This window comes from Periplaneta americana, chromosome 3, assembly GCF_040183065.1.
Source record: "Periplaneta americana isolate PAMFEO1 chromosome 3, P.americana_PAMFEO1_priV1, whole genome shotgun sequence".
NCBI lineage: Eukaryota > Metazoa > Arthropoda > Insecta > Blattodea > Blattidae > Periplaneta > Periplaneta americana.
The window spans coordinates 53,785,460-53,801,230 of NC_091119.1; the positions used below are offsets into that span (position 1 = coordinate 53,785,460).

At 34.0% G+C, this 15,771-nt stretch overlaps 1 protein-coding gene across 4 annotated transcripts in view; it reads left to right on the forward strand.

The window, feature by feature from the left end:
* The window catches only part of botv (exostosin like glycosyltransferase 3), a 54,904-nt gene that overhangs the window by 24,720 nt on the left and 14,413 nt on the right, over positions 1-15,771 (forward strand). For all 4 annotated transcript variants that reach the window (XM_069820546.1, XM_069820544.1, XM_069820547.1 and 1 more), the window contains exons 8-10: positions 1,962-2,092; positions 7,210-7,335; positions 10,966-11,093. In XM_069820546.1, coding sequence (XP_069676647.1) covers positions 1,962-2,092; positions 7,210-7,335; positions 10,966-11,093 — 385 coding nt within the window. The remainder of the gene's footprint in view (positions 1-1,961; positions 2,093-7,209; positions 7,336-10,965; positions 11,094-15,771) is intronic.

Genomic DNA, 15,771 nt, shown 5'->3' on the forward strand with positions numbered 1-15,771 from the left:
AGTCGATTAAGGTGCTTGCCTGCCGATCTGAAGTTGTGCTCGGGCATGGGTTAGATCCCCGCTTGGGCTGATTACCTGGTTGGGTTTTTTCCGAGGTTTTCTCCAACCGTAAGGTGAATGCCAGGTAATCTATGGCAAATCCTCGGCCTCATCTTGCCAAATACCATCTCGCTATCACCAATCTCATCGACACTAAATAACCTCAGCGTCATTAAATAACCAACTAGAAAAAAAAAACAGAGTTATTATTTACAGCTTTTCTTGTCTAGCACAAATTCCTTCTGGCCTGCAGTGACCATACTGGACTTTTATTGAAGAAAATGTTTCCATATTCGAAAATAGCCTCTAAATATGGTTGTGCCATTGGAACAGTAATTCGGAGTATTCCTAAAACTATAAAGAAATTACTGAAACAATGAAATCTCAACCCTTTCTGCCCGCAACAAATGAGAGCAATGATATTGGTGATTCAAAGCTATACCTGTACATAATAAATATTGTTTATTGTTGTTAATAAAGTAACATTGACAAAAATACAATCTTAGTTCTTCCCTGAAGGAGTAAAAAACTCGTGCTCAGGGAGATATCTAAACATAAAGATAAACACAAAGATAATTTTTTGACACAAACTGGGTCAAGAAAAAAAAAATTACAGGAATAAATTAAATTTAAAAATACAATTTCAATTTTAACAATTTAAGTCATACAAATACATATACATATTAAATCAATATATATTCTTTAAAAATTAAATTTCTAACGCTATTTTTTAAATTTCTGATACTAAAATTTTCCAAATTTGAGTATTTATCAATTATTTTATTGTATAACCTTGGACCAAAGTAGGTACCATGGCTCAGAGCTGTGCTTGTTAAACACTTTGGTTCCTCTAGTCGTATAAAATCGGATCTTTTAGTTCCATATTTATGATGATACAATTTGAATTTATGACGGTTTTTATGTATATAATATAATAAATCTGTTTAATTTTCAAAACATTAAAATCAGTAAACAAAAGCTCAGATGAGTAATCAATTGGTTTATTAAGGCATATTTTAATAATTCTTTTCTGAATAAGTAGTAGTGGAGTGAGATTAGAATTACAAGCATTTCCCCACCCTAAAATTCCATACTGGAGAATGGATTGAAATAAAGCTAAATAAATGAGACATAAAATATTAATTGGTAAATATGACCGAAGTATAACGAAAATATAAATTGTTTTACGTAATCTATTGCATAAATATGTAATATGTTTGTTCCATCGTAAGTGTTGGTCGATTGTAATGCCTAAATACTTAACTTCTGAGGATTCGATTAATATGGGACATTCACAATTTTGAGAAGAACAATCTGAATGATGAATTTTGAGCCTAAAGGAAGATTGAGGAGATTGAAGACCACTGGACCTTAGTGAAAATGGAACAACAGTAATAGTTGTGTCATATTGTGATGTGGAAACTGGTCAGATATGAATCATAATCCTGACTGTTCAGAAGTCACTTGACAATACAGGAGAAGGTTTTCTTTTTTTTTTTTTTTTTTTTTTTTATACAATATTTAGATGGTGAACTGAGTAAGAGGAAAATCCAATGGGACATGTGACAATGCGAGCACCATGGCTGATGTTTCCAAAGGTGTGAGTTCGTTTATTTGTAAAAGAAAAAAATTCAAACCTTCATGTGCAAGGCTGTGCCAGTCATCTCGTGCACTTGACTGCTCAAAAAGGCAGTAAGTTAATTTTCTTCTGTAAAAGTGATACAAGTGAGACATTAATAGTAACCGGGTTTTGAGCACAAGTGTCAATGTTAGTGTTACCAATTTTTTCAGTATACTGTAAACAGAAAAACTGTTACATTTCAGTTATGATTAGTGTGTTGAAAAAGGTTTTTGTATTTTTCTTATGTGAATGTCCAGCAGCTTCCTGAAACTTGTATAACATTTTAATTTTATGTTTTCAGGTTCTGGAGTGGGATTCCGTCCCATAGGAAGAGGATCTGGTGGTGCAGGAAAGGAGTTTTCAGAGAGCCTTGGAGGAAATAATCCCAGAGAACAGTTTACCATTGTTATGCTTACATATGAAAGAGAACAGGTTAGCTTTGAAAATACTGTCTTATTAGATTTGTCTGGTAGATGTAACAGTAGACATTGTTCAGTTCAAGCCTTTTTTTCTCGCATTTCCAACTGCATTACAAATGATCATGTGTGTGCCATTGAGTATACAGGTGCCAGGGTAGTAGAACTCCTATTCTTCGTGGTTGTCAGCACTAGAAGGAGGTGATGTGGCTCGCATCGTGCTCCACATGCCTTTTACTACCTTGAAGAATCCAGTACTAAATTTTGTAAGAAACTGCCACACTACCACAAAGAAACTGCTACTGTTACAGTTCTATGATTTGTGGCAAAAGAAAGACAAACAAGTAAAGTTTTGTTACTTTCACATGTGCACCCCTTTTCGTCTGCAGAATGGCTAAGCAATATTTAATTTCACGCCATGTTTTGTGCGGCATTTCTTGGGTGGCACTAGCAACAGCATTAGCTGTCCTCGATTTACCAGACCAGATACACGCATTGCATACACTTTATCCTTGACATAACCTCACAGGAAAAAGTCAAGGGGCTTATGTTCGGCGATCGCCCAGGCCACCTGTCAGGAGTTGTCTCATTCAGGAACTCTTGAATGAGTAATCCCCAATGTGGTGGTGCACTGACTTGTTGGAAAATCACCATGGGTTGCAAGTCATTAAGTTGAGATGCTGCATAGTGGTGTATCAAATCCTGTTAGCTGTTATTGTACATTTGGCAAAAAAAGTGACTAATGACCAGAGACCGGAACTTTGGCAGAATGCCTTTTTAAATGTGTTAAATCTATCTTCATTTTGAAAGTAAATCTGTACAAATTATGCCTATATGATTGAAACGTCGCAGTTTTATGTTGCCCTTTTCTGCCTTTTTTAATATAAATGCCTAATTTACAAAATAAATGCTTTTTTTTGCCTTTATTTGATTATTTATTAATTTATTATTAAAAATTGCCTACAGGTATATTTCATTTTATTTCTATAACCGCTACAATGAAAGTGACTTCACCAAATGTATTTATTGTCTTTCAGTCAGTTTATATTCTCTTTGCAACAATGAGTGCTGCCATGCAAAAATGTATAACAGTAAGCATTTTAATTATCGCTTGTGTTTATTTGACAAGGCAACAATGAGCGCGGGTCTAACGTTATTTTTAACGGTTATTTTTCTTTGAGTTTTCATTGTGACGTTGTTGTAGCTAGTTAAATATTTCATATCGCAACATATCAGTACAACCAAACACAAAAATGCACTTTCCAAGGCTACTGGGAAGAAGATTTCTTTGCTTCTAACAGTAATTGCAACATCGAGTCGAAAATCTCAATTTGCATTCGACTTGTGTATGTAAAGCTTTTCTTCCTGCCGAAATCCCGTTGTGGAAAGTGCAAGTTTGTGGGTCTAGTGCAAGGTTTATGTAATTGCCTTTTATTGCATATTTTAGCTATATATAAGGGTCATTCCACGAAAATGCGACATTTTCACGAAAAATAAAAATCTCACGAATCTCTGCTTGTCATATGTCATTTTTTTCGTTATGATCCGAATTTTTTGAATCTGATAACACTCATTGTGTAACAACATGTATGTGGGAGAAAAAGTGCCAAGAAGTCTGTGGTTTAAGAGCACGAAATTATCTACTAGAAATCACATATTTGAATACACATTTAAGGCAAATAAATCATTACTTCTGTATGTTAAATGCAATTAATAATGAAGTGCGGACCTCTGTTAATAATTGAGAGGATGGGTGCAAGAAGGGAATTTTAGAGAATGTGACCTTTTTGAGTAAAGCGCTTTATTGTGTTCTCTGATCTGTTATGCATATGATCACCAAGTTGTAATTCAATACTGTCATCGTAGAGGTCAGGAGTACCCAAAATGTAAAGGCGTGCATAGATCATATTATTACGGTTTGAATTTTCAACATCAATTTTCTCAAAACTTGCATTTGAGAGAAGTGCCTTTCTTGCACCCAACCCCTCAATTACAATGCATAGAAACCGTAATACAATGATTATTTCGTGCTTGATTGCAATTATTACAAGGGAAGGTTGAGAGTTCGTGTGTCACGCACAAATGGACAGTTGTTTATATTTCTTCAAAACCATTTAATTTTTTCATGTTTCATAAATGTAAAAGTGAGAAACATCACATAACAATCAACTTCTTATATGGATTTTGATTTATGTACGTATTCTACAAGAAAAACACGTGACACACGCAACACAATGACTGTGACACACGAACAAAAATGTTATGTTCGTGTGTCACTAAAGTTTATCCTAAAATCCAGTTACAAGTTTTGTTGTTATTGGAAGTCTTTACGTCTAAACATAATTAGTAGTGGAATTTCAAATACTTATTGTTGATTAAGATAATTGTGTGTGCGTGCACACGCACCTGTGCGTTTTTTTTTTCAAAGTACATAAACTGTAAGTTAAACACTCTTGAAAATATGTGTTCCATAACTGTTGTAAGGGGGAAAGGAACTGGCCACGCTATCCCATTATCTCCTGGCCTAGTTTCCTCATGAGTGGTGCCTTCTTGGTATCACTTGTGAGGTTCACACCTGTCTTTGGACAGACTAAACAACAACTGTTGTAAAAATATAGCGTGTAGGCCTAAAATTAGCATAAGACAATTTATGCCTGAAGTTCGTATAAAATATTTATTATTTTTTTAATTCCTTGAATTAAAAACTTAAAAAATTGGTTTATGTTAATTTATGTCATATTAAAAACAAGCTTATGCAGTACATTTATATCGTAAATAGATAGCCACCATACTAGGCCTGTGTATAAATAAATTTGTGTAATTATTTGCACATTAGGTAAATGGTACTAAATTTATGATATTAATTTAAAATCGTTTTATTTAATAACATTAATTAATTTACCCTAGGTATCATTTAGCAATTCTAAAAGTTAGGCCTTTTTAAATCTATATTAGTTTTTCTATTGATATAAATATTAATACACTTTGAACATTTTTTGATAGTATTTTCAAGAATTTGAGTTGGGCTGATTACTTGGTTGGGTTTTTTCCGAGGTTTTCTCCAACCATAAGGCGAATGTCAGGTAATCTATGGCGAATTCTCGGCCTCATCTCGCCAAATACCACTTTGCTATCACCAATCCCATTGACACTAAATAACCTAGTGGATGATACAGTGTCGTTAAATGACCAAGTAAAAAAAAAAAAAGACGTCAAATATAGGCTACATATGAAGTTACAAAATCTTGTGGTGGCAAAGAATTTAAAGTGTTTGTGATGTCCAAGGAAGGGAAGTACTACAAATGGTTGACATATTGGTATATTCGTCACATGACGTTATACAGGAAATATCACTGCATATGGTTGTAAACAACCGTGGATATTTTAAATTTAAAAATGTATTTTAGTGTAATCTAGTGTTGTTTTGTATAATAAGAACTGTAGGCATAGTCTTCCACAAGAAGTGATGTATTTATAGTGCATTTAAAACAATTAGTAACCAACATGACAGAAATGTTCGTGTGTCACAACACATTTGCAATATTTTGTTTCTTAATGGCACTGTTAATTTTTTTTAAAGTTCGTGATTTAGCAGTTACATGTACTACACAAGTGTCTTAATTGTTTGGAAAACAACTGAATTCATTTATGTCATTTGGCACAATAATATGAACATTTTCCATTTTGGTAATAAATCTAGTGGCAAGAAAATGTTCGTGTGTCACACCATACAATATTTAATATGTTTTGCATTATTAATTATTCCTTTTCATTAAGAATTTTTCTTTATATTTAGGAATACTTATGTTAAAAGACAGTAATGTCTTTTTCATGAATTACTAAGTATTTAATTAAATATCCTGTGAAGATCATAGTTAGGTACTTAAAAAATGTAACGTGTGTTACTATGGAATGAGCCACAATGCCTTTTTGCCTGCCGATTTTAGCTATTTATGATGCCTCTTTGCCTGGCTATTTAATGATTCATAATGCCTAAACTTCTGGTCTCTGCTAATGTGGGGTTATCTCAATGAGAGGGTGTATGCAACACGTGTACCTAGTCTGGACACATTGAGAAGAAGAATAGCTGACACTGTTGCTAGTATCACCCAAGAAATGTTGCACAAATCACGATGCAAAATTGAATATAGCTTAGATATTCTGTGGGTGACTAGGGATACACATGTGGAAGTGTATTGACATTGTAATAAAACTTTATGAGTTCGTCTTTCTTTTGCCACTAGCTGCACAGCTATAACTTTAATAGTTTCTTTGTAATAAACATTTGCAATGTTGGAAAGACTCTTTGACCATGCTATAAATCCAATGTTGCAGATGTCTTTCCAGGTATTAAACCATATGATTGTTGCCAGTACAGAACCTGTCTATGTATTTGTTGTTGCTTAAAAGTTTCACTGTGAATTATTAATTTCGGAATGTAGTCATCTACCATTTTTTTCTGTGTTTTCTTTTCATTTATTTGTATATTGCATTATTTTGTTAATTTTAAAACTTTCAGTTTCCATGAATATCTTCATTTCTTTTCCTACAGTATTTAAAACTATGCATGATTTAGTGTTTTTTAAAAATCGCATCTCTATTTTAAATTGTTGACCTTTTTTTTTGCAGAATTTTAGTTTTGTTTCACTAATTGTATTTTCAAGATCCCTTTATATTTCGTCTTATAAATTTGACTGAATGTATTCATTTTACCTGAGGTGTCTTGATTTCTTTATAAGAAGCATATTAGGATTAAGATACTCGGATTCCTTCAGTTATAAAGAATAAAAATTGTTTTACAATGATTTCCTTAAATTATAATAATAGCATACTTTATTTAAGTACGTTTCCTTTAATTATACAAACTTATTTTACAGTGGTTTTCTTAAATTATGATTATAATGCATTTTATTATGTATTTGAATATTGTTCTGTCGATTATACTCTATTTTTGTAGTGATTTCATTAAATAATAATTGTAATAACGTATTTTATTTTATTGAAATATGAATCCTTCAATTATGCTTTATTTTTACAACAATTTTCTTAAATTATAACCATAAGACATTTTATATAATTAAAATATTCCTTCAATTATTGTTTATTCTTTACCATTATTTATCCATTGTTTAGGTTCTGATAAACTCTCTGAGTAGGCTTTATGGGCTGCCATACCTCAATAAAGTAGTGGTTGTATGGAACTCACCTAAACCTCCACTTGAAGACTTACGGTGGCCTGACATTGGTGTTCCTGTGCACGTGAGTGTTACATATTACATATCATCTCAATCATGCATTTGCATACATCAGGTTGTGAACTGAGATTTTGACCTGATTTAGTCAATGTGGAATAGAATCAAGTCTTGATAATCCATTTTGAATCTTGCGTACACTACTTTTAACACTTGAATATAAGTAATTGATTAACTAGCGGACTTACTCGTCTTAATTATGTAAGTCTGTGCAGCACAGACTTACATAATTAACATGAGTAAGTCTAGCGGACTTACTCATGTTAATTATGTAAGTCTGTGCTGCACAGACTTACATAATTAAGACGAGTAAGTCCGCTAGTTAATCAATTACTTAGAATCAAGTCGTTTCATATAATTGAGGTGTCCCTTGGAATAACAACTTAACGTACATTACGTCGTTTTTCCATTTCCAGCAAATATTGAATGCTTAATAACACCTCTCCCTCTTGACAAAATGTTATTTTCCTCTAACAAAAAAAGCATCTTCTAAAAAACATTTGAATGTCGTTCTGTGCAATGCTGTTATACCTGATCTAAAATGTTTTATGCTTTATGTCGCAAATTAAAGATTTTGTAGTTAAGTTTCGCACTGACATTAATTTCGCATAATTTACAAAATAAAATACAGTGAAAACTGTTCAAGACAGAAGTGACATGGTCCTAATTTTTTTTCCGTTGTGGACAGGTTTCCGTATTATTCAGGTGTGACATTAAAATGGAATATTTTGTCATTCATATACATAAAAAAAAAAAAAAAACAAAATTGAATGCCGCAAACTCCAAGAAGTACAAAATATTCCATTTCACACTCATCACATTAAATCAGCTTTCTGTCACTTATTCCATTGGTGAATCTTCTTGATTAAAATCTCATTTTCTGTATAAATATTATCGTAACTCACTCATTAGTCATTGAACATTATTAAAGTTTACTAATCTGATTCTATTTATATCTAACACTATACTCTAATACTGTACTGCATATCACTGCACATTATTAATTAATTGGACTAGGAGCCATCTATTAGAAGGCTTGAATTCTGGTTTATTTAATTTCTTTCCCAGTTCAATAGCTTGCTTTGCAGAATAGATCCAGAAAATGACTTGTTCTTTGAAAGATCATGAAGAACCCACTCCCACAACAGTTCATTTATTTCCACATAAACCGTTGTTTTCTGGTTCCTTTTATGTCACCAATATTGGCCGCACGCCACTCACTCATTATGATCTTCATTTTTTAAAGTGTCACACCTGAGTTTTCGACAACTGTACTTCTATATTATTTCACATAGACTTTGTTTCTAATTTTCCTTTATCTCGATAATTTTTACTTCATCACTTAATGTTAATGCCACATTTTATGCAACTTTTTTTTTTACCTGGAAATCACTAAACTTGCGCTCTGTCTAGCTACGACAGTATACGGGTGTGAAGCATTGAAAATCTTTGAAGGGACTCGTCTGCTAGTCAACATGGTAATAAAATTTATGACCAATAGGCCAACACACCCTCGTACCCTATAGAATTTTGCAAAGAAAACTTGTTTTTATCTTAGTGACCTACATACATATTTCGTATATTCCTTGAAATTACACGTTGTTTCAAAATATAGTTACAAAATATAGTGTGTCCAAAATATTGTTTCCGTTTTGAACAGTAGCAGACAGTTTCCGTTTCCGCGTTGGACAGTTTCTGTTTTATTCAGGAAAAATTACATATATACATACAAATTTCGCCGGGACCAATAAATTGTTCCGAAATGGACAGGATTCCGGATTATTCAGGTTCCGATTGGAACAGGTTTCACTGTACCTCTATCAGTGGAAAGTAATCATCACCGAACTCTGTCACAAAAGCTCTGTTTATGTTACTTTACCTTGGGCATTTTGAAAACACCTCTTACTTACAGCTTGTGAGAGAGACTATATGTGTTCTATTGGTCTGGCTATTGCAGACCTCTGCTGACTAACTTATTCAGTTAGGAAAGTCCCAGAATATCGCAGATGTAGCATGGGTTCAAGGGTTAAGTGATGCAACTGCAAGAAATTAATGGATGGCACAATTGAAACATTTGTCGCATTTAGGCCATGTGTGTGTTATCTGTGACTTCTGCTTTAAGATCTCAAATTGATTTTGTGAAGAAAAATACACTTTAAAAAGTGAAAACAACAATAAATGTAACAAAGTCAGAACATTTCTTGAAATATATAACCAATAGGTAATAGGTAATAAAACATCGAAAATTGCAAAGTTAAAATATGTTATCTTGACTACTGTGTAAGCACAACGAGTTTATATTGTATTCTACAGTGTCTCTAAAAATAATATATTTCATCTGTATCCCTGCCTACTTATAAATACACTGTCCCACTTAAAGGAATCGAGAAATAAATGCTCACCATTTAAAATCAGATGAAGATATTGTTTTGATTTACATCTGACAGTCGACCTGGTTGGCGAGATGGTATAGCGCTGGCCTTCTATGCCCAAGGTTGCGGGTTCGATCCCGGGCCAGGTCGATGGTATTTAAGTGTGCTTAAATGCGACAGGCTCATGTCAGTAGATTTACTGGCATGTAAAAAACCTCCTGCGGGACAAAATTCCAGCACATCCAGCGACGCTGATATAACCTCTGCAGTTGCGAGCGTCGTTAAATAAAACATAACATTTAACATTTTACATCTGACAAGATGCAGAAACTGTCCAAGTTTATGCACCAGTGGTTTAAAAACAGTTGCATGTTCATGCGCATGCGCAATAACGTTTATCGTGAAAACAAGGCTGGCATCATTCAATAGAACATTCCATCATTGGACCATTTTCCTTCATTGAGGCGACAATCAAAGGGAATGTGTATCTGAACATGTGCAGAACTTTTGTTGTTGATCAACTCCCCTAGGATTGGTTTTTCAGCAACAAGGAGAACCCTTGCCTGGCCACCTAGGTCACCTGACTTGACGCCCATTCACCTCTTTCTGGGGCTTTATGACAAATGTGTACCAACATGGTACAGTTGACACTTTGGAAAAACTGAGACAACACATTATAAATGCAGCTGCGCCAATCACTCCGTAAATGTTATGGAACAGTTGGCAGAAGGTTGAGTACCTTTTGGATGTCTTCAGGGTAGCTCGAGGCGCACACATCGAGTTGCATTGACCATTCTCCGAAACTCTGAGAGTTTTTACATCAAACTGTACAAAAAGTTATGTTATAAAATCATTATTTATACTTTAAATTAGCACTTATTTCTCGATCCCTCTAAGCAGGATGCGGTGTATTTAAGTGGCAATAATAGATGCAATATGAAATATGTGCAATTCATGTTATACCTATCTCATTTTTGTGTAAACAATTGGTTTAGATAAAAATTAAAATTATTGAATATTTCGTCATATAGAAAATAAGGTCCTCACGTATGAGCACAGCTGATGAATGCATTCATGCATTTGATGCACTAATGAAATATTGTACCTTGATAAAAAAACTAATTAGATGTTACAATACTGATGTTACCTTATGCATTCTCTGAGATTTTTTAAATAGAAATTGTAACTTTCGAGTAAGTACAGGATAAAATTGATAAAGAACTGACATCTGTGTTGAGCATAAGTTGAATCATTCCTTTTTTCAGGTGATCAAAGCAACTCGAAACAGCTTGAACAATCGCTTTCTTCCATATGATGCCATAGAAACTGAAGCTGTGCTGTCTGTAGATGATGACACACACTTAAGGCATCATGAAATTGTATTTGGCTTCAGGTCAGTACTTTATCCTTCATGAGTATTGTAATTTATATAAGGATATAAAATAGAAATTAGCACAATATGGACTCCATTTTCTTGTACAATCATCTATATTTTAACATAAAATAAAATGGTATCAGTTATAAAACGCATATAGATAAAATTGAAGTCACGTCATTTTCAAGGATACAACAAAAATTCAAGGATTACATATAGTGTGTTAACTTTATATTAAACTAGTGGCTTGTGCAGCAAATTCTGCTGAAAACTAAGTTCGTTAGACGTTCAAATAAACATTTTTCAGATTTATTTTCAATGAAGAATACTTGTCTTTTTAATAGTTATTTGCTTCCATAATAATGAAACATACTCCCTCTGAATGGATTTTTTTTAGGCCAAATACTTTTTCTTGAACCTATCCAACTTCAGTTTTTGAGTTTCAACGCGAAAACGCAAGTATCAATGTCAGGACGATAGCAGTAGTTATTTCAGGTCATTGTGGATTGTAGGCAAAAGTTAAAAAAATATCAGGTTTGCTAAGCTTTCGAACAATAGCATTTTCGTATAGCTGCTGCATGTAGAACTTGAAATGTAGAAAGAGTGATGGAACGGAGAAAAATTCTCTCCGGCGCCGGGATTTGAACCCGGGTTTCCAGCTCTACGTGCTGATGCTTTATCCACTAAGCCACGCCAGATACAATCCCGACGTCGTTTAGAATCGTCTCAGATTAAGCTCCATCTCTTGGTTTCCCTCTGGTGGCCGCCCTCTGCACTACGTCATAGATGTCTATGAACGCAGGACCGAAGTCCATACATGTGTTGAGGTGCACTCAGATGAGTGACTGATTGGCCAGGATCCGACGGTATGGGCGCCGTTAAATCACAAAGTGATTTATTACGCATATCATATATATATATATATATATTGATGTACCGAAGTACATATGATATTTCCATGCAGATATTCTGCGTCATCACATGATGAAAGAGTGATGGAACGGAGAAAAATTCTCTCCGGCGCCGGGATTTGAACCCGGGTTTTCAGCTCTACGTGCTGATGCTTTATCCACTAAGCCACGCCGGATACAATCCTGACGCCGTTTAGAATCGTCTCAGATTAAGCTCCATCTCTTGGTTTCCCTCTGGTGGCCGCCCTCTGCACTACGTCATAGATGTCTAAACGGCGTCGGGATTGTATCCGGCGTGGCTTAGTGGATAAAGCATCAGCACGTAGAGCTGAAAACGCGGGTTCAAATCCCGGCGCCGGAGAGAATTTTTCTCCGTTCCATCACTCTTTCATCATGTGATGACGCAGAATATCTGCATGGAAATATCATATGTACTTCGGTACATCAATATATATATTTGAAATGTAGAGCGTAAAATCATTTTATTCTACTAAGAGATCTTGCTGAAATGATCTGGAGACTACAAAATTTCCTAGGCCTCTTATTTTATCAGTAAGTAATACCTTTTGATCTTTCCTTAGGAACTGTAATTTTTGCGCTCTCTCGAGCCAATACTGAAGACAATGACACATACCAATATCTACACTACACCGCCATTAAATATATGAAAAAGACCCAACCCCACTGGGTTAATAAATATAAAAATATTTGATTTTTAATAATATTATTATCTTACTTAAGTTTTGTAGTTATATATACCAGCCACTCAGTAAATTATAGAAATGAAGATCTAAATTAAGATATTCTCTACATTTACTTACAAAACCTCAAAACGTTTCACTTACATGTCATCAATATAGCATCAATATTATGTACAATTAATAAAAATAGATGCATCATGATATTAACTATAATAATATTTAATTTCTAATGGTAATAATGTCATCAAATCACCTCAAGTTTCGTAGATTTGAATATCCAATACACAGCTGTACTCAGAAAATTATACACTGCAGAATCAGTTTCTAATAACAAATTGAATTGAGCTCTAAATATGTCGGTAATCCTGCAGGTCATGGCCTTCGTGTAATAGCCTATTGTTTATTGTAGTGTGTGTTTTGTTCTGAAATTCAATCAAGTCGGCTGTGATTCAGTAAAATTAGTTCTCAAAACTGACAACAGATGGATTTTGGAAAATAGGAAAATTATGTAGGAAAATTGACATTTCAGTGAAAACTACAACTGTAGGTAGGTAGGTAGGTAGGTAGGTAGGTAGGTAGGTAGGTAGGTAGGTAGGTAGGTAGAAGTTAGTGTCAGTTTTCAAGTAAAATTCTGTGCTTTTCATATTCATCCTTTATTTAAATTTAAGATGTGAGACATGCAATAATGTGCATCTTCTTTTTATTTAATATTACATATTTTGTGATGTGTTTATTTATTTTCCCAAGTTAATAGATATGGTGAGCATGTAGTTACAGTTATTCGCCACCAGAGACGTTAGTAATGCTCAGCTAATAGGTTGTCATGCGCTGTTAACACACAGTTTTCTTACTTTGAAGTTTAAATATTTCAAATGGTCTTCTATCAAGTTTGCTTCTTGAATCACGAATACATCAATGTTAATTTCATAAACGAAATAGAATATGTTCAAAACCAAGCTCTCAGACTCATTACTGGTGGAATCAAAACAACTCCAATAGATTCTATGAGATTCTTCACTAATATTAACAGCATCAAAATGACAATAGAAGAAAAAGCACTGATTCAATATGAAAAACTTATCAGAATTGGCATTCATACAGTCCTCTCTGTAGATTGAAAACTCAAAAAAGTTTTATATCCATTGTTCAAGAATTAAAACAGAAAATCAATATCCCGAATTTAAAAGAGAACTTACAAATTAAACCAAACCCTTTAACTCTATTAAATATAGAATATAATCTAAATTTAACAGAAGAAATACTAAAATCAGAAGTAAACACTGAAATACTAAAACAAGTCTTTAGAGACTATTAATATTAGATATCCTCCACAAAACTGGCTTCATTTATGCGCTGACGGATCCTTGATCTCCAGAGAACAAGGTGCCGGTGCAGGTGTTATGTGCTGTCTCTTCTCACTTTATAGATCTCTTGGGTATGGAACAACAAGTTTTGATGGAGAAATCATTGCAATAAGTGAAAGTCTCAGGAATCTTCTATGCCACATCAATAAATTTAAAAATGCAGTTATATTGTCAGACTCCAAAGCAGCTATTCTATCAATAGTCTCTAAACACACACCTTCATCTCAAACGGCAGAAATAACTAAAATGCTCTCTCGATTAATATCACTCAATAAAAGAATTGTATTCCAATGGATACCATCCCATTGCGGAATCCTGGGAAACGAGAATGCGGATGCTTTAGCAAAGAAGGGCAGCACTGCTACTTACAGACCTGTTACTAAATCTACGTATTACTCTGTGAAAAGATTTATTAAATCTACATACTTAGACTTCAACAAACAAAATTTGATAACACAATCCCAAGGGAAAAAATGGAACTCTCTGCATCAAAATCCACAGTTAATTCCCGATTTACCACGAAAATCGTCTGTAGCTGCATTTAGATTGGCAACAGGCCATGATTGTTTGGCCAAACACCTGCATAGAATTGGAATATATCAGTCCCCTATCTGCCCATTGTGCTACTCAAACCAAGAAATGGATTCGGAACACCTCAAAATCTGTGCTTCAGTGGCTGGCCATGATAATATCTTTGAAAAATATTGGAGTGCAAGAGGTCACATGACTTTATTGTCAAATGCCTGGCATTAGAAAACAACAACATCAATGTTATTAAGAACTAAGTTGTTATGTAGTTCCGTTCCCTTGGCTTGAGTCAGTCTGCCAGCATTCCACTGAAGCATCTTAAAAACAGATATATTTAGTTTTTTTTTATTTCTCTCTAAAAGCCACTGGCGTAGCTCAGTCAACAGAGGCGCTTGTCTTCTGATCTGGAGCTACGTTGGGGGATGGGTTCAATTCACGTTTGACTGATTACCTGGTTCGGTTTTTCCGAGGTTTTCCCCAACTGTAAGGCGAATGTCAGGTAATCTATGGGGAATCCTTGGCCTCATTAAATTATTTACAGCAATGGTACTGGGTGTATTATAAATTCATTAAAGACATTCACATTATTACTCATCTGAAAAATCTGTATTAAAGTCGGTTTTCAAAGATCCCACCTTCTGCAGCAATGCACGTAGCCACCTGAGTGTGAACTGCTCGTGCCGCATTCCCAAACTTCCAGTGTTGAATTATCTCTAACTGTGAACCTAATGTCATGAGATTTTGTGTCGCTGCTATTGGCTGTACTGTAACACATACAGCTCCAGACGTTCAGAGAGAGAGAGAGAGAGAGTTCACAAGAATGCGTGTTATGTAGTGTATGTGTATATATTTATTCACACTCCGAATGAATATATAACCAGTGTCAGTGGTAACTAATTACACTCAATAATGACAATAATAAACACAATTAATAAAAAATACAATTAATAATAAATTAATAATAATACTAATAATAATAATTAATAATAATAATAATAATAATAATAACAATAATAACAATAATAGTAATAATAACAATAACAGGGAGCATCCTAAATTAAATGAAGCACGATCACTTAAAATAACATTTAGAGTAAATCTAATTTGTATCTTAACCCTAAGTTCGAACTAAAACCCACAAGTATGATATGTTCATATCTGCACAAGTCTTTTCAGCACTACACTCATTTCA